The sequence below is a fragment of the Prionailurus bengalensis genome, chromosome B3 (assembly GCF_016509475.1).
Source record: "Prionailurus bengalensis isolate Pbe53 chromosome B3, Fcat_Pben_1.1_paternal_pri, whole genome shotgun sequence".
Taxonomy (NCBI): Eukaryota; Metazoa; Chordata; class Mammalia; order Carnivora; family Felidae; genus Prionailurus; species Prionailurus bengalensis.
In genome coordinates this window covers 108,368,814-108,388,828 of record NC_057355.1, presented here as the reverse complement: position 1 = coordinate 108,388,828, position 20,015 = coordinate 108,368,814, and the positions used below count along the sequence as shown (strand labels likewise).

Genomic DNA, 20,015 nt, shown 5'->3' with positions numbered 1-20,015 from the left:
CTGTCAACCCAATCAAAACACAGAAGTTGAAAGTATTCTTTGAAAATCATGCGGAGAACCAAGTGTTATATTGAGAAATGACTAAAATAGGGTAAAATTTGACTAGACAATAGCAAGTAGTAAACTATTAATACTGCTTGCTCTAATCATAAAAGAGAAACACATGAGCTGGGAACATGGACATTGAAGGAAGAGATGCCAGAAATACAGAACAGGGGAAAGAGACCTGTGAGAGAAGAACCATGAGAACAGTGAACACTTTTGGGTTTGGGATGCCTGTACCATGCAGGCCAGTATTCTAAGTGATCTGCAAGTTATTTCCTCATTTAACCTTTACCACAAAGCTGTGCGGTATTTCTTTCACAGATAAAGATATGGAGGCACAAAGAAGTAACTTGCCCAAGGTGGTAATGGTATAAACAGCCAGTCTGGCTTGAGAAATTTGCACTATTAACTATTATGGAAAAGTGCAGGAGCAAAGTGAAGAAGAATCCACCACAGGAAAGAAAAAATAAGGGTAGTCTATGAAAAGGATCACTCCCTAGAATTATTTTTTCTTCTGTCATGAGCATTTCAATAACAAATTGCTTATGAATGCTGGAGGTCAAAGAAATTAGTTAGAAGTTTTAAAAACACTTAGGTTGATTTCACTTTGACATGTATTTTCAATGTAATTTATTTCAGCTTTGTAGCTGGTTTGGTAGAGTTATTAGTACAAGATTTCTCAGACACGCTAAGGAATTTCATGAGGGACCCTGTTGCATGATTCTATGATTCTAATGCATCTACAGCTATTACTGTAATTCACAGGAGAAAGTTTCCTATTCTCACATATTTGAGATATTAACATCAAACTGAAATGTAAAAAAAAAAAAAAAATTAAAACAACAGACCAATCTCTCTTCCCAAAAACCCTGTATTCTTCTGGACTACTTTTCCCAGGACTCCTTAAAAAAAAAAAGAAAAGAAAAGAAAGAAAGCCTCAACTGGAATCTAGGTCTAACAAATCATTAGTTTGTAAAAATAATTATCCTTTTTGTTAAACTCTTAAAATACACGTATGAAGATAAGATTACATACAGCTATTTTTAAAACAGAATTAGGTTTTCAGCACTTGGAGGAAGTTCAGCAACTTCTCAAAGGATTAGTCAGCCAGCCCTAAACAGATGTACTATGGGAGGAAATAATAAGTTTGCCTTTCCATCTGAGAGATTCAATTTTACTTCAAACATGTTTTTAGTCATGGATAGCAACTGGTTTATTCTATTCAACATGTCTTATTAACCCAGTATTCCTCCTAAATGTCCAAATGCCACTAAAAGGCTATCCTCACTCAAAATAGTACACAACACAATCTCTTTTTCTAAAATCCTGAAAAATGTCATTTCCTTAATTTGTACACAAATGGAAATCAAAATACATGGACGAAATTTTCTCCCACAACCCTAAGAAAATATATACCATTATCATTCATCAAGATCTCAAATTTGAACACAATGGGACCAGAATATTTACTATTCTAAAATCCTCTAACTGAACTTCAGTGAGTCATGGGTATAAATGGCATAATGAATACATACACTGAATACATAATGAATACAAAGATATTGTAATAGCAATATAACAGGACAGATGGTAGGTACCCTTGTGGTGAGCATAGAATAATGTATAAAAATGTTGGGGCGCCTGGGTGGCTCAGTCGGTTAAGCGTCCGACTTCAGCTCAAGTCACGATCTCGCAGTCCATGAGTTCAAGCCCTGTGTCGGGCTCTGTCTGGGCTGACGGCTCAGAGCCTGGAGCCTGTTTCCGAGTCTGTGTCTCCCTCTCTCTCTGCCCCTTCCCCGTTCATGCTCTGCCTCTCTCTGTCTCAAAAATAAATAAAACGTTAAAAAAAATTAAAAAATAAAATAAAATAAAATAAAATAAAATAAAATAAAAATGTCAAATCACTTAAAGTTGTACACCTGACACTAATGTAACATTGTGCATCCACTCTACCACTATCCACTCAAATAATTTTAAAAAATCATTACTAAGAAATACATTACTTTCAAAACCTTTTTAAAGTGACATGTTGCCAGTAAATTTTGTCAAAGTATGTATTTATGAAAAAAACTCCTTCCAAATTTCCTATATCCTTCCTATTCTAAGGCAGTGCTTTCCAGAATTTCTGGACATACTGTTCAGGTTCAAAAAAGCTGTAGTATGTCCACAGATGAGCTGACCAGCAGATGGCGTTGAAACAGCACGTCCAATCCCAGTCTCCCAGGGGACAATACAAACTAGTACATCTAAAATGAGTTCATCATCCTAGAAAAACAAAAATACAGGCAGAAAATAAAAATAAATAGCTTCTAATTTATCTAACATTAAATCATGAATTTTACAAATACTGAGACTTTGAAATTTTTATAGATCTCAACTGAAAACGATCTTATTTATACCTTTCTGACGATGAGATTTAGAAATTGTCCTGTTTGAGTACAAACAAGGGCTGTGGGGTTTCTTTTACAACAGATTGCCAAACTGAGGTGTTAATCAAGACTGTTGGTCTTGTAGGTTTGTAGGGCCTGTGCCAGACTGGAAAATCTGGATCATTCTAGCACTTTCAGGAAGTTTCAGTAAGACTACTTAATGTTTAGGTTCTCCTTTCACAGTATGTAGCAGTGATTCAATCTTTAATCTCCTTTAAGGAATTGGGGCTTTAAAGAACTAAATAAAGAATATGCTAGCCATAGTGGTCCTTCTTATTTTATAAAGAGCAAAGTAAGGATTTAACGTACTCCTTGGAGCCACTTACCTTTCTACACTTTGAGAGGACTGAAATACAAAACCAGAAAAAACATCAACTAACTTCACTTTATCATGCACTTCTCAGAGTCCACAGGACTTTCTCTGGCTTGACTAAAAATGACTTGGGGTTTACTGTTTGATTTCTAGCAATATTTTAGCCTACTAAGTGGTCTATATTGAGAGTTCAAATGAATGTGAAACTACTTACTTTGGTTTTTAGGAAAAGAATCTCATAATGCAAAAATGCTAGAAGGACTATGTGGAAATTACCTACATTTATTTGCCACTACAGTTCTTACTCCTTTTTTTTACTAGTAGCCCACCAAATTCAAACCCTAAGCCAGAGTTCTCTTGCCGGTACTAGCATTAAATATTAAAACTTCCAGATGTCTCTTTACCGACTTTGTGTCCCAGCAGCAATGACTCTGAGTGAATGTCACTCCAGCTCCTGACGAAATGGCCAGCCGGGGGCTGTTGCTGGGGCCTATTTCAGGCCCTGAATTCATTAGTGTTGGGAGGAGATAAGGAATTGCCTTGAAGTAGTATTTTACTGGAGGGCTTTTCATATTCCAAAGGCAAAGGTTTCCAAAAGCTTAGAATAAGAGTGCTATATTTACTGAGTCACATTTTTTCTATCATAAAGCTTAGAAATTATTCAAAGATACTATATTTTTCCAATCAATTTGTTAGACTACATCAGTGCCCTGTGACTAATACTTGGTGCCTCATTGATCCTGGGGGAAAGAGGTTTTCTGACAGTAAATTCTTTCCTAAAGAAGCTATATCCTCACTTATAATATTCCATGGTCCCTCTTGCCAGTTGATCAATTCTCTTCCTCCTAAAGAAGCACCAAGCCAGGCCGCTGGGTTTTCCTTCTCTCCCTCCTCTTACTCCTCCCTTTTTTCCCATAATAAATATTACTTATGAAATGTCTATTATATGCTAGACACTAAGAACACAAATGAATGAGCAAATTACTTGGATTTATGTAATAAAGAGATGTAGGGGATACGCTGGGTCTTTACTGACACATCCATGTAACAAATATTGATCAAGAACAATTCATAATCGGGCTCTGTGTTGACAGTTCAGAGCCTGGAGCCTGATTCAGATTCTGTGTCTCCCTCTCTCTGCTCCTCCCCAACTCATGCTCTCTCTTTCTCAAAAATAAATGTTACAAAAATTTTTTTTTTTAAAAAAAGGGCAATTCATGATCATTTTGACTTTAAAGATCTCCCTCTTCCATATTTCTCATAGATTCATCAGGGGCACAGAATCCTAAGAAAACTGAAAAATGTTTAAATGTTACAAAGACTAGAAGAGTTAAGAAGCATTAATCTAAAATATGACTACCAGGGCGCCTGGGTGGCTCAGTCAGTAAGCGCTGGACTTTGGCTCAGGTAATGAACTCAGGGTTTGTGAGTTCAAGCCCCGCATCAGACTCTGTGCTGAAAGCTTGGAGCCTGCTTCAGATTCTGTGTCTCCCTCTCTCTCTCTGCCCCTCCCCTGCTCATGCTCTGTCTCTGTCTCTCAAAAATAAATAAATGTTTAAAAGTAAAAGTAAAGTAAAGTAAAATAAAATAAAATAAAATAAAATAAAATAAAATAAAATAAAATAAAATAAAATAAAATATGATTACCTAACCTCAAAATAACAGATGTCAAAATATTTTAATTCTATTTTATATAAATAAGATCTAACTCTCAATACTTTCAGCCTTTTAATTTTTATATAATTCTAATCTACAAATCATTCTCTGGGCTTTCAAATTTCTTTCTATCATTAATGTAGTATGTAAAATGGTCTCTTTGAGGCAAAATCTTAGGCTTTTAAGTAGAACTTTTGAAATTCAACAAATATTATTTATTGGGTTTCTCTACCAGAAATTAGGTCAAGTTAGGAAAACAAATGAAAACATGTAGTTCTTATCCCCAACGAGTTTTAAAAATCCTCAACATTTGGTATTTTCACAGATTTTCAAACACTTACTATATCACAGGAGAAAAGAATAAAGTCTTTAGCAGTAGAGAGAGTGAAGTTGAGTCCCAGCTTTATTAAAGGGTAAATGTAAGCAAGTTATTTATTCCCTCTACACACTGACCTCTTCCTCTGTAGAACGAGGATAACATCATCTCCCTTGAAGAGTTGCTGTAAGTACAACTAAAATGTGTCGTAGAATGTCTGATCTAGAGAGGATCTATTATAGTCATTTTTCAGTTCTAAATAATCAATACAAAAACTCAGCCATCTATACCAATAATTATCATCCTATCTTTCAGAAAATGCTACTGGAACCAAATTACATGCAGATGGGCATGTAAGAAGTACAAAAATTCTATCTGTGATGCCATATACTTCATATCATCTTATAAATATCCAACATATTTCTAATTGGCAAAGAGAAAGGCAAAATCCAGTTTGAGGAAATAACATTAAATAAGTCATATGCACAACACAGTAAAGAACCTCCCGGATAAGTATGCTGGGCTTCTCAAGCGTACAGAATCTAGTAAGTACTCGTTTAGGACTTCCACAGAACCAACTTGCATCAATCAAAAACATACACCTGGGTGGCTCAGTCAGTTAAGCATCTGACTCTTGGTTTTGGCTCAAATCACGATCTCTCTGTTTAGTTGGTGGGTTTGAGCCATGCGTTGCACTCAGGCTGACAGTACAGAGCCTGCTTGGGATTCTCGCTCTCTCTCCCCTGGTCTCCCCAGCTCAGGCAAGCGCACATGCGCTCGCGTGCGTTCTATCTCAAAATAATGTTAAAAAAAAAAATACAACTTAAAAAAAAACAAACACGAAAAAACTACTTCTTTAACCCCAGAGGCTCAGCAGCTGCCCTGACAGGTAGTTGAAAAACCAAGACTCCCTTTTTCTGATAACAACATCCACGAAAGCTTTTAGAGCGATAGTTGCAGATTTGTTAGAGACACCTAAGAAAAAACCAAGTCATCTTTTGAACCAAGTATAACCCTCCTACTGAACTCACCTGTAATAAAAATATTTCAATATTCTGAAGGAGTTAACATGCCCTCCCCAAGTGTGGAATTTGAATTTTGGAGTAAGAAGGGACCTTAATAAGCTCCCAGTTTCCCATCCTATTCCCATAGCAATTTAAGAAGAAACTGAAGCCAAGAGAGTGAGTGAGCCAGAGCACAGAATCCAAGGCCCCTGACTTCCAACCCAGTGATCTGCTCACAAGAGCAAGCTTCGACTTCTATTATAACAAAGGAATGATTTATGCATGTCTGGCTAAGACAACAGAAAAGAGTTCTAGAAATATGTTTCAGTTATTACTTAGTGGGCTTTCAATAAATAAACTTTTAGCCAAGGTGAAGAAAATCATTAGGATATTATTCTAAAAACTAAAGCAGCATTATCCGCTTTGCTGAATTTGAGGGACATCAAAAATTGCTGTGACTGCCTCTCACTTTTTTCTAAAAAAGGTTATAATATAAAGCAAGTAAGCAAATCAACATACTTAGAGTTGAGAAAATTAATGATTTATCTGTTACCAGATGCAAGAATCCTTTCTAGGAGATTCTTTTTCTAGAACATTTTTCTTTTAATTTCTTGTTCAGCTTTTCAAATATTTAAAGCTAATGAGTAGTTTAGCTCACCATTCCTTTTTCTCTTTTTCTTGATAAATATATAGAGAATATTAAAAAGTATTTGGACATAGCTCATACAAATAATATTCAGCTCTGTTCAGTTCAGCAAAGGTCTATCATACCCCAGGTATTGTGCTAGGTTCTAGGAATACAAAAAGAAATGAGAGATAGTCCTCGCCCTAGGAGATTATAATACAGTAAGGGAGGGATGCCTGAGTGACTCAGTTGGTTAAGCGTCTGACTGCAGCTCAGGGCATGATCTTGAGGTTCATGAGTTCGAGCCCCATGCTGGGCTCTGTGCTGACAGCTCCGAGCCTGGAGCCTGTTTCGGATTCTGTGTCTCCCTCTCTCTCTGTTCCTCCCCTGCTCACGCTGTCTCCCTCTCTCTCAAAAATAAATATTATACACACACACACACACACACACACACACACATAGTAAGGGAGAAAAGCATACACAGAAATAACTTCATATCTAATAACAAGTGCTAAAATATATCATGTACAATAATAGTTAGATACAAGATTAGAGAACAAGGAAAGGATTAAAATGAAGGATACCAAGAATATAACAGCAGGCATTTTGGCAGGGTCACAAATTTAGATCCAAATTCCTGGATTGAAAATTCTACATAAAATGCAAACAATAGTTCGACCTAATCTAAACAAAATGTGATGGTTCTTAGTAATCAGACAGAATAATGAGGGACAGAAAATATTCCATTTTGGATTGAAATGTTTAATACATTTAGTCAGTAACTGTATAATTAACAGTAACTTTCATTTCTACATGGTTCTCAATATTGGGATTTTTTTCTTTAAGTTTATTTATTTATTTTGAGAGAGAGAGACAGTGTGAGTGGGGGAGGGTCAGAAAGAGAGAGGGACAGAGAGAATCCCAAGCAGGCTCCAAGCTGTCAGGGCAGAGCCTGACACAAGGCTTGAACTCCCAAACCGTGATGTCATGACCTAAGCCAAAACCAAGAGTCAGATACTTAACCAATTGAGCCAGCCAGGCACCCCAATTATTGGGGTCTTTTTTAATGAAAACAAGATACAAGGTAAATGTGAGAATGGTTCTTATTTGTTTCAGGTTTGTTTGTTTTTTAAACTACCTTGTCATTTTAAATTTCTTGGTTGTAAGACGATATTGCTTGTCTACCCCGGATTGTTCACAGCCCAAGAAACATCACTCCCTCTGAAGCAGCATCTGCCAATGGGGTAATTAGGACAAAAGTAGAGGGGAAATAGTTTAGAATCATCTGAAGAGTTTTCCAAATTGTGTCTTACAACTATCGCAACTAACAGAAAGTCAATGCTTTAGAGGTGTGCTGCAGACCCAATAACAAGAATTTAAATTAAGGGTTTACCTGAAACTAAATTTAGAAGCTATTGTCCCCTAAGGCCTGCAAATAAAAAGGATCTAAAACAGAGAGAGAGAGAGAGAGAGAGAGAGAGAGAGAGAGAGAGAGAGAAATGAGGACAACACTGAGGGTTTCTGAAGATACCTATGTCTGCAGAGATTCAGGCTCCCAGCTAGACCCATAGTCGGGCAATAACCAAAATGAAGAAATCATTTCCAACGCATTTATGCACAAGCAGTTCACTTTCAGTTGCTTACCTCCAATATTCTGAATTATGATGGTGCCTGCTACCACCATCTATGAAAGAACAAATATATTCAGAAGATGAAAGAAATAATAGAAAAGGATCAGTATTTTATTAAAATCCAACAACTATTACTAAAAAAAACAGATGCAGAGGTTGAGTGAAGAGAAACCGAAAAGAATACATTTTGTCAGCCATTTGTAATACATAAAACGAATTATCATCACATAAAAAGCCTTTCTTTAATAGTTCCACGGTTACTATAAAGAATGCTTTTGAAAATTTTCTTGGCAGTCATTTTCAAACAGTTAAAAGTGTTAAAGAGCTAGTAATTGGTGGTTATCAAAGTACCAAAAAATTGAAATTAAATCTATCTGGTCTCCTTCTCCCTTTTTCACTGCTTTAGTAGGTAGAACGTGACATTGCTTTAAGAGGTAGACTGCGACAGCTTGAGGTGTGCTGGGCTGATGCTGTTTTGCATAAAAGGAAATGATTTAGTCTTCTGAGTGTGCCGGCTTGGCATACACCAAGGCCTGGGACATCCTGTCCCAGAAAAAGTCTAGAGCAGAAAACTCTAGAGCCCACACATCCCAGACCTGAAATTTTAAGCAAACTATTTCGAACTCACTAATATAGAGCGGGCTCAGTGTAAGACAACAGAAGGTTGTGAAGACCACAGTCTATCGGAGAACTCCTCCCCTTTCAAAATGGGGCAACTACTACTCAGCTCTGGCCAGTTGTTGGCATGTGAGAAAGTGAATCCGATGTAGCTAGATCTTCTCCATTCCCTTAATTTTTCAAGGAAAGTCAGAAACTGAATTCTTTCAAAATTTCATAACTCTTAGTTGGCAATTAGTTAAACATAAAAAAAATTTAAGCCAAACAAAATATGCCTAAGGACTAAGTTCAGCTTGTAGGGCTTGATGGCTTGTGATTCTGATGAGATTCCTGGGGAACTCTAGACATTTTATCTATTCTTAGTAATCAGATGTACTCAGAGCAAATGATGAAACATTCTGCTTCCACTTGGGCCTTTCAATCACATGAATTTTGGTGGATCTGTACCCCCAGTGTATGCTCAGAGTGGACTAGCTATGTAGGATAACTCAGTTCATGGACTGGGAGCAGATCACCTTTCAGACTCACCTCTACTAGAAATTCCAACAGTGGCACAGCATTTGCCTATCCTGGAAACCCTAGAGGACTTGGGGTTCACAGAGCAGGATTAATGAGAGGTGTCTTTGAAGATGTAGTAGTTGCCACTCTAACATGTCCACAAGAAAGTTTGTGTATCAACCCATTTAAAAATTACAAAACCTCACAGTTATTTGTGAAAAGGCTATTTTGAACTTTTGCACACTATTTCTCATATGCAATTTGTATCTATTGTCAGTCATACATGAAATTTGGATTTTTACTAATATATTTCAAAAAAAGAATATCAACTTATTCATGATTATGTTTCCATTTTTGGCTGCATTTAAGCACTTAAGATCTAGAAAGTCAGTATGTCTGTCTACCTATGTAGGTCTTCATAGCCTACTAGTATACCAGTATAGTGCATGGCGGGTGGTATTGACCTGATAAATATTTGTTTGGTGAGCATATAAATGGATTTATAGACAATTTTGAAAATCTTTCTTAAAAAGTACAAAAAACTTAAAAATATTTAATTCTCAGAGCAATGTTATCTTATGTCATATCCATATCTGTATCATATCTGGAAAGAAGGAAATAGGAAAGTTTGAACCCAATTGTGGAGGTGGAGAGGAAATACAAAAAAAGCAAACAAACAACAACTCCTCATTTAGAGAATCTTCTATGTACCTGCCTACTAAGGATTGAGTGCATACATAATGATAATGCAACTATCTAGAGTTTTAGGAAAAGGGGACTCCCAACAGTCCATGCTTTTTTAGACTCTGCTGCTATTCAAGGAATGCAGGAAATACTAGAGTGAAATAACAGTGATAATGCTTAGAGTCATATTTATAGATCATATTAAATTAATAAGAGTTTTCTTATATAAATAACATTTTCTTCTCGCTTGGTTAAAGTGGATGCAGGAAACTGACCATAACTATACCAAACATCCCGACCTTTAGGAAAGAGAAACCGGTACTAGGATGATTAACAAAACCCTTTACCTGCAAGTAACAGACTCTTCATTTTGTTCAAGTTGCAGGTTGTTAAGACACGGTCCAAACTATGAGGCTACATAGCATGATTTAGATATTCCCTTTTGTATGTTAAGAACAAAGTTAATGTGAATGTAAATCCAGGGTTGTTTCCCCTGTTACATAGCTAGATCTTTTTCCTCCCATTTTCACTTCTTAGAAGTGGGTTTGGCCATCTACAGATACTGTATCCTTTAAGATTACAAACAAAATAAACAAACAAAAAACATAAACAACAGATTGACAATGGAAAGAAAAAGTCCTATTTGCAACCCACATGAAAATGGGTTTTCGAAGTACGATAGATCTTCAGAAATAAAGTACTACAGAACTAACAAAAATATTTAACTCCTGATTATCTGTGGAAGAAGACATTGTTTTCTCTACCTCTCAGTTTAGTTTAATATGCCTATCACAAGTCAATGCCCAATTAATATTGCTGTTATTTCTATTCTGAGGAAGAAGAGCAGTTGATTTAGAGTCTGAAGTTCTACAACGTAATACTAGCTTTAAGTAACTGTGGACAAATAGGCCCCTTCATTTCTCTGGGCCTTAATTTCCTCACCTATAAAAGAGGGAATAGCTATATAATCTTTTAGCATTGTTCAGCTTATAAATGATATAATCTAATGATTAGTTTTATAGTCATGCTATAATCTTAATTCTATGCTTTTTTTCCCTATGTTTATGAAGATTAGTTAATGTTGCCAAAATTAATTTAAAAAAACTTAAAACAGGTCATTGTTACAATTTTAAAATTATTCACATCACCCCTCTCCTTCATTAGGGTGAAAAATAGATTTAACTGTTAAATTTATTGATTCCAGAAGCACATAGAAAGAGAGATTTCTTCTCTCTCTCTTCCTGTTCCCACCATTCTGTCTTCCTTCATTTCCTTTCATTCCCCTGAATTTTTTTCTCTTGGATATATTTGTCTCTTTTAATTAGAAATGGAAGGGAAAAAATATCTGTATAGATTTTGGAGACAGTAAAGAAAAAAAAATTACCTTTCCAGGTAATCCAAATGCAAAGAGTCCAAGATCTTCGTAAGATGTCACAGCTGTGAAGAGACATTATAATTTTTTACTTTTACACAAAACTATTCGTGTGCCAAGTTTTAAAGGGAAGGAAGGAAGCTATTCCACTACTACCTTATAGCTACTGGATGGTCACACTAAATTTAAAGCAGAAGTAACCACTTCTGAGGGACTTTTGACAACTTACAGTCTCTAAGGATGGAGTCTTCTTAAAATAAGTAGAACTTAGCAAATCCCAAGGTTATCTGACCACCTCCCAGGCTGCATTAGTTCAAACACACTAATTACTCAAGAAGAACCCCACTTCTCTGAGGGGCACCTGGGTGACTTGGTGGGTTAAGCGTCTGACTTCGGCTCAGGTCATGATCTCGCAGTTTGGGATTCGAGCCCCATGTTGGGCTCTGTGCTATCAGCGCAGAGCCTGCTTCGGATCCTCTGTCTCCTTCTCTCTCTGCTCCATCCCTGCTTTTTTTTCTCTCTCTCAAAAATAAACATTAAAAAAAGAGAAGAACCTCTCTTTTCCCTACACACTATTTGCATACTACACTAACCAAGAGTAGGTTTTCATTGGCAATCATTTCTGAAAACTGCACATGTAAATAAGGTTAGATAAAGTATGAAAGTTCTATCATACTTTCCGAGACCTTCAACTTTTTCTTACCCATCATTAGTAGGGCATACACTTTCTCTTTTCATCATAAAAGGGTATAAAGGGTATAAAATTACATTTTCAGTCCACACGTTCAAGAAATGTGGTCACAGAAAAGATGAAAATTAAACGGCTCAAAAAAGAACCAAATTTGTCCTTAGCCTATATAGTTTCATGTTCTAACTAATGACACCACCAGTAAAAATAAGAGAAGTAAAAACATTTGTGTAATCCTATAGTTTGAAAAGTGCTTAATTCTATAGTGCCTACACTAAAAAGAAGCAGACTGGCAGGTAGTTAAGTCTTGGTACAGCAACATCTCCTATTGAGTCAAAGACATGATTCAGCATTTTTTTTTTTTTTTGAAGTGTATTTACTTTGAGAGAGACAACATGAGCTGGGGAGGCACAGAGAAAGAGGGAGAGAGGATCCCAGACAGGATCCACACTGTCAGCGCAGAGCCTCACAAGGGGCTTGATCTCACAAACCGTGAGATTATGACCCGAGCTATAATCAAGAGTTGGACTTAACCAAATGAGGCACCCAGGTGCCCGGGCTCATCATTTCTTAAACCAAGTTTTAATATATTCTCTCAAGACTCACACACGAGTCTTCTTTCAATTGTCACTAACAAAAAGTTCCGCTGTACTTTTACACACAAAGACCACCAGGTGTGTAAGGTTCAGTGTTTTAAAAACCATGTATGACTTTTACATGTTATGACTACAAAATCAGAAAGAAAATAAAAGTGTTGAAAAAATAAGTTGTACTGATTAAGAACAAAAACTTAAACATTTTTAATTGCAAAATTAAAATTTTTAATTTTAATCTATTATCAGAGTTGATCAAAGAATTTAGAAACTTTTTAGATGTCACAGCTGTTTTTTTTACATCTATTTTCAGACCGCTAAACACAGTGAACAAAGAATTTAGTTTTGAACTTGGGATATATAATGTGTATAAGTAGGAACTTTTATGCTTTAACAATGAAAGACTTCTACAATAATCTCACATGGGTAGATTTTGGATATATGTTAGAACATAAAAATTAAAAAGCAGAGTTACAAAACTAAGAACTGGAAAATTTTCCTCCTATGTGAAATGCCAAAATTCTTTTTTCCATATAAACATATTCTAAAGGGTATTGCATCACAAAATTAATAATTATTTTTATCAATAAATCTTTACTAGTTTGTTTTAATTTTCCTAAACAAATTATTAAAATATTTATAATGTTATATAGGGTTATTCCTTAAATTTAACATTCCAAAGTCTAGGTGTATATATATTAAACCAGAAAAACTATCTAAATGTTAGCTTCTATCTAATTTGACATTGAGAAGGTAATTTGGTTCAATATTATGTGTATGTAAACCAAGTCTCCAGAAGGGCTCTGATCTCTCACTGAAGCATGAGATTAAAGGAACATCGTTGTTCAATTTTAGCACCCTTCTTTTATGTTATAGTTAAAATTATCCGTTCTTTCTTAAGAAAAACTTCCCTTCTAAGAATTTAAAGCAAAGAGGCTTTTCAGTGTCACAAATGGGAATATATTGAATAATTTGCTTTTAGAATGACCTATGTAGAGTTTCTCGGTCAATGAGCAAGTTATCAAGATGATACTGATCGAAAAGTTTAAGGTTTGTTTCACTTTTGAACAGCGGAAAACAAGTATAGGTTGCATATTTAGTAAACATGAAAAGCAAGTAACTTTCCCATAAGCAAAAGTTGTAACACTGTAAGATTCCAAAAAGAATTTGTATTTTAATTACCTAAATAAATTAAACACTTATTCTTAATTTTTATATTACAACACAACCTTTATTATTACAGAAAATATAATCAAACTAATAGCTCAATAAAGATAAATGTAATCGCAACCTCTGACAGTAGTGGCATACATTTCAGCAATCTCAAACTTGCTCTCTGTTACTTTCTAGTTTTACAAAAATATGTCTAAATACAGCAAACTCCCAAATTCAGAGTGAAAAACATTGAGACGTCTAAATGGAAACTGAGTACAATGTTCAAATCCTCACTCTATCTTTCAGATCAGCATGTCTGGCTAGCCATTCGGTTTTGTCACTGTCATCATACTTCTTTTATGTTGCAAAAATTAGAAGCATTTTCCCATGTCTAAGACACCACGGATATGAATAATGGCTTCTGGCTTAACATTGAGGCTTTACTAAAATATGTACACAGTCAGCCAAGTAATTTATCTCTACATATTCTCTTTTTGATGGTTTTCTGGATCATCTCAACTTATAAACCAAAACAACCCTAGTGAAATATTTTTAAAGTTCTGTTCCGGCATTTGGGCAGTTAAGATGCTGGTTACAGTGTAAACTGGTGTGACCTTGGGAATGCAGTTTGAACAACGGACCTTTAAAATATAACATTGGACCCCTTGGAGTTTTTGCATCTTAGGAAATAACCCTAAAATAAGACAAAACATTATATGCAAGGTTTACACTGAAAAAAAAAAAAAATGACCTAAATGTTCAACGATGGTAAGTGGTTAAATTATAGTTAAGTATACCTGATAGAGTAATATGTAGCCATTAAAAACTATGTTTATAACATGAAAAATGTCAATACTGACTGAAACAATTGGATTAGAATATGATCTATAAAGTAAAAAACATAAAAAGAAGGGAATGAATTATAAACTGGTAACAATGATTGTGTAGTCTTCTTTATCTTACTGTTTTGGGTAGGAATTCAAATATTCTACAATGACTGTAATGGAGTGGTGGAATTTTAAAAACCATACCCCACACCCCCCCGAATAGTTTCAGTTTCTCCACTAAATACCTGATAAGGTTTATTTAAGCTGCAACTTTTAATTTCTCTGGTGTTTAGTAATTTAATTATTACCATTTGGTCTACAAATAAGGTACATTTTTCTGCTCTTTCATATGATCGATGTTTTAATATCTTATTTATAAAGTGAAAATGTTTTAAGAGATATCAAAATAAGATGTGGTAATGACCAGTCACATTAGTAGCATATTCTACAAAATAGGAATAACATTAATTATGAAAATTATAAAATTAATTCAGTCTTTTACAGGAAACCATATAAGCAGTACTTGGCACAATCCTCCTTAAGTAAATAACTGAAAGCAGTCATTAGCAATCTATTTTAGGAAATTATTTTTTGATATTAAAGAAATCAATGCTATGTTTTGAGGAGGCAGAAAGGCTGTAAATCTTAACAAGTAAATTGGGGGAAAATTTCTTCTTTAATGTACCATCAAGGCACACTTTAGTGCTATTTTGGCTAGACCAAGAGTTTGGCCTCCACACGAATCATTTGGAAAGCTGCTTCCCATAAAGTCATGGAATATTTCCAGCTAGTTACTCCAGTGTTCTGTCTGCTTTGCATTTTTTCCTCAATGAAATAGGACAATTAATAAACTCTGGTTACAGTACAAAGCCCAAGTTTCAGCAGCAGCAATATTATCTTTGGATCTGGATTGAGGGACATGAGTTATTCAAATACAGTTCAACTTTCAGAAACTTGGCCATTTGCAATGCACTTATTATTTTGAAATTCTTTTCTTTCTTGTGCTTTCCATCATTTTCCTCTTGCCTTTTGCTCCCTAATAGTGTTGTGCAGGTCATTCATTTACTGAGTGTCTACTATGCAACTGTATCACTAGTTCTTTTTTTTTTTTTAAGTTTATTTATCTTTGAAAGAGAGAATGAGGGAGGGCATGGGTGCACCGGGGAGTGGGGGGAGGGGGCAGAGAGAAGGAGAAAGAGAGCCTCCCAAGCAGGCTCTGCACTGTCAACACAGAGTCCAATGCGGGGCTCCACCTCATGAACCTTGAGATTATGACCTGAGCTGAAATCAAGAGTTGGCAGCTTAACCAACTGAGCCACCTAGGTACCCCTGTATCACTACTTCTGATCTTTTTCAATATGTAATTAAATGTCAATTTACCCACTAAATGTGGCATGATTTCAGAGAACTCAATGCAGAAAAAGCAAACAGAATGTTAGAATACTAGAAACATTCTCCTTTCAAATGGCACAGAGGTTGTGATATTGCATGTGTAGAGAAAGTTCTAGGGCCCCAATATACTGCTTGGCCCTGCTGTGAACAACATTAACACAGTCTTATCCTATAAATGCTATTCATTAGTTTTCAACTTTTAGACTTATCTTACAGATAAAGCATGAATGCCTTACGTGTGATTACAAAACAGAAAGGAAATACTATCAACCTTGACAATACAAAGGTGTAGCAGGGAAATATGGAAAGTATGAAATAGGAGATGACAGGTGAGAGAAAGGACACCACGCTAATATATAACATGGCAGAGAGTCAAGGGGCACTATCTAAACTCCATGGAACAAAAATAAAAATTTAAATGTATTATTCAGAGTTACAAAATAATCAGTGCACCATAGGTGAGGTGTAATACCTACAGGAATTTCATTTCAGATAGTAAAAGGGAGCATTTAGAATTTTTTTTCAAGGAAGGTGTTGCAATGGACAGTTGTAAGAATCATTGCTCTAAAGGGTTTAAGAAAAAAAATGGGGAGCACAAAGGAGACATTTACCCCTCATTTATATCCTCATCATTGCTAAGAATTAAAATCCTCATAAAAGCACTATAACCTGACTTTAGGAAGAGGAAGTTAGGAGACTCTGTTCTCTTTCCCAGTGGGCTCTAGGAGGGACCAAAATTCTCTTTGGAGGCAATAAGAAGTGAATTCCAGGATCTTCCTGGACTCTTTTCAACCACCTCAGTTGCTTCTTACTGGCTCAGCAAAAACTCCAAATTCCTTAGGGTCTGACACTTGTCTATCTGTTGTCTTTTGTACCTCATGCACAAGTAATAGTAAACTATTTTTGGTATCTTGAATAAAATATGTAGTATGTACCTTTGTATATGAAATATTCTCTCTTGCCTTGTCTCCTAGTCAAATTTCAGTTCAGTCCTTCAGGAATATTTAGTAACCCTCAACACCAACCCAGACAAGACAAATCACTCCCTCCTCTGAGCTCTTACTGTATCTAGTCCATATTTATTTATTTTTCTTATTTTGAGAGAAAACAAGCATGAGCAGGGTAGGGGGCAGAGGGGGAGGGGAGAGAACGTTAGAGAGGGAGAGGGAGAGAGAGGGGGTGGAAAGAAAGGGAGAGAGAGGGAGGGAGAGGGAGAGAGAGAGAGAATGAATGAATCTTAAGCAGGTTCCACACTCAGTATGAGGCCCCATGCAGGGCTCAATCCCAATGACCCTGGGATCATAACCTGAGCCGAAATCAAGAGTTGGTTGCTCTGATGAATAAGCCATTGTGTTGTTCAAGGGTCAAATGTTCTTCAAAGTCCACCTATCCAAAACTGAACTCATTTTTACTTTGAATCAATGCCTCCTGCTGTGTTCTTACCTCCATTTAAGGACACTATCATTATCCAGTGGCTCATAACAGAAATCTGGGAGATATCCTTAGACATCTCCTTCTCTCTTACTATTCACATTCAGACATCAACTTCTCTTGATTTTAACTCCCTTAATCTCCACAATTTCCTAATCTATTTCTTTCTTTTATTTCTCTTGTTAATACTTTGTTGCAATATTCTGGTATTTGATTCCTAGACTTTTGTGACTACCAGGCTTGACTGCTGACCTACTCAGGTACTGTTAGTGTAAATTAGAGCCATACAGACAAATGAGAAAGGGATTCTTTTAAGGGGAAAAAGAAGAAAAAGAAAAAGAAAAAGAAAAAGAAAAAGAAAAAGAAAAAGAGAGAGAGAAAGAGAAAGAGAAAGAAAAATTAAAAGAAAAAGAGAAAGAGAAAGAGAAAGAGAAAGAGAAAGAAAAAGAAAAAGAAAAAGAAAAAGAAAAAGAAAAAGAAAAAGAAAAAGAAAAAGGGTTTCCATCATGTTTATAATCCTGAAGGCAAGCATGGCCTGGAAAGCTGACAGTGCCTTTGTGAAAAAAGCTACTCCAATCTGGAGGTAGCTCTTAGATCAGCTGCTCAGTTGTCCTGAGAATTCCCTTTACTTCTCTTCTGTGCTAAATTCCCTATTTCTTTGATAGGACATAAGTTTGGTAAACAGCAAACTCCGTTGCTAATTAAGTACAAGTGCACAGGAGATAATTTTGAGTCTCTGCATGTATGAAAATATTATTATTCTACCCTTGCACTTAAATGATAGTTTTGCTGGGTATAGAATTCTATACTGAAACAATTTCCTTTCAAATTTTGAAGGTATTTTTTATAGTCTTCTTATTTATAGTGTCTCCTGCAAAGCTATTTGCTATTACAGTCTTGATTCATTGTATGGAAATTTGTTTGTTTCCCCTCTCTGAAAGCTTTTAGGATATTTTCTGGGTTTCTGATTTTTCACAACGATGTGTGTTGGTATGAATTATTTTACAAGTATTATAATGGGTACTTTCAATCTATGAACTAATTTCCTTCAGTTAAACAAACTTTCCTTGTATTATTCTGTTGATATTTTTCTACCATTATATTTTTTCTTTTCTCTCTTTATGGAATTCCACTTATTTGCATGTTGAACCTCTGGGACTGATCCTCTATTTTCCTATCTTTTCTCTCCCATTTTCAAGTTCCTTGTCTTCCTCTCATCCCCCTGCCTGAAGAATTTCCTTAGCTCTTTCAACTCAAATAATAAATTACTTTTAAATTTAATTTTTAATTTCTAGGACTCTTGCATTTTCTGATTACACCCTTTAAATAACTCCCTGTCCTTGTTTCAAGAATGCATTATCTCCTTTTAGTTCTTTAGAGCTATTAAATATAGTATTTTTAAATTTTCATCTGGTCTCTGTATTATGTTTCCTCTTTTCCTCTGAGTTTGTTACTTAATTTTTTTAAATAAACTTTATTTTTAAGAACAGTTTTAAGTTCACAGCAAAATTGAGCAGAAAGTATGGGGAGTTCCCACATCCCCCCTAACCCCAGACATGCCCAACCTCCACCACCATCAACATTCCCCACTAGAGTGGTACATTTGTTACAACTGATGAGTCTACGCTGACACATCATTACCCAAAGTCCATAGAGTTTACTTTTGGTGTTGTACATTCTATGGGTTTTGACAAGTAAATAATGACATGTATCCTTTACTATAGTGTAATACGATAGTTTCACTGACCCCAACATTCCCTGTGCTCTACCTATTCATTTCTCCTTCTCTTCTAGCCCCTGGCAACTACTGGACTTTTCACTGTCTCCATAGTTCTATCTTTTCTAGAGTATCATATCATTGGCCCTTTTTTAAAAACTAGGCTCCACACTCAACATGGGGCTTGAACTCATAAGCTCAAGATCAAGAGTTGCATGGTCTACCAACTGAGCCAGCCAGGTGTTCCTAGAACGTCAAATAGAGGGAATTGTATAGGATGTAGCCTTTTCAGACTGGCTACTTTCACTTAGCAGTATGCATCAAAGGTTCCTCCATATCTTTTCATTGCCTGATAGTTCATTCCTTTTTAGCACTGAATAACATTTCATTGAATGGACCACACAATCCATTCATGTACTGAAGGACAACTTGGTTACTTCTAAGTTCTGGCTATTATGAATAAAACTGTTATAAACATCATGTGCAGGTTTTTGTGTCAACATAAGTTTTCAATTCATTTAGGTATATACCAAGTGGTACAATTACTGGATCAAATGGTAGCCTCTACACCTTTTCATCATGGTCTTCATATGTTGTGTCAATATTTTACCTTCAAATGTATAGAATGGATACTTCCTCACATTTGGAGCTTCCATTTGGTGTATGAAGGGAAAAAATGAGTTCACCATAACTCTAAGACTTTTGGCCTAAGCAACTAGAAAGAAGATGCTATCATCTACTTAGATGAGAAAACAGTGGAAGGTATAGATTGGCATTTGCAAAAACAGACAGTTTGGTCAATTTGAGACATATAGTAGTATCCAAGTGGAGATGTCATGGAGGCAGTTGTATAGGAGACTGAAATTCAGGGGAAGAGATCCAGGCTAAGAATATAAATTTTAGGGTCACCATGAGCCCTAGAGTGAGTTCAAAAGAAAAGAGATCATGGGTGCCTGGATGGCTCAGTTGGTTAAGCGTCTGACTTAGGCTCAGGTCATGATCTCTTGGTCCTTGAGTTCAA

The 20,015-nt window shown here is 35.8% G+C and overlaps 1 protein-coding gene across 2 annotated transcripts in view; it reads right to left on the bottom strand.

Annotated features, from left to right (window-relative positions):
* Positions 1-20,015, bottom strand: part of SLC38A6 (solute carrier family 38 member 6) — an 87,517-nt gene that overhangs the window by 59,206 nt on the left and 8,296 nt on the right. For both annotated transcript variants that reach the window (XM_043556302.1, XM_043556301.1), the window contains exons 4-5: positions 11,204-11,256; positions 8,033-8,072 (exon numbers count right to left, since the gene is read on the bottom strand). In XM_043556302.1, coding sequence (XP_043412237.1) covers positions 8,033-8,072; positions 11,204-11,256 — 93 coding nt within the window. The remainder of the gene's footprint in view (positions 1-8,032; positions 8,073-11,203; positions 11,257-20,015) is intronic.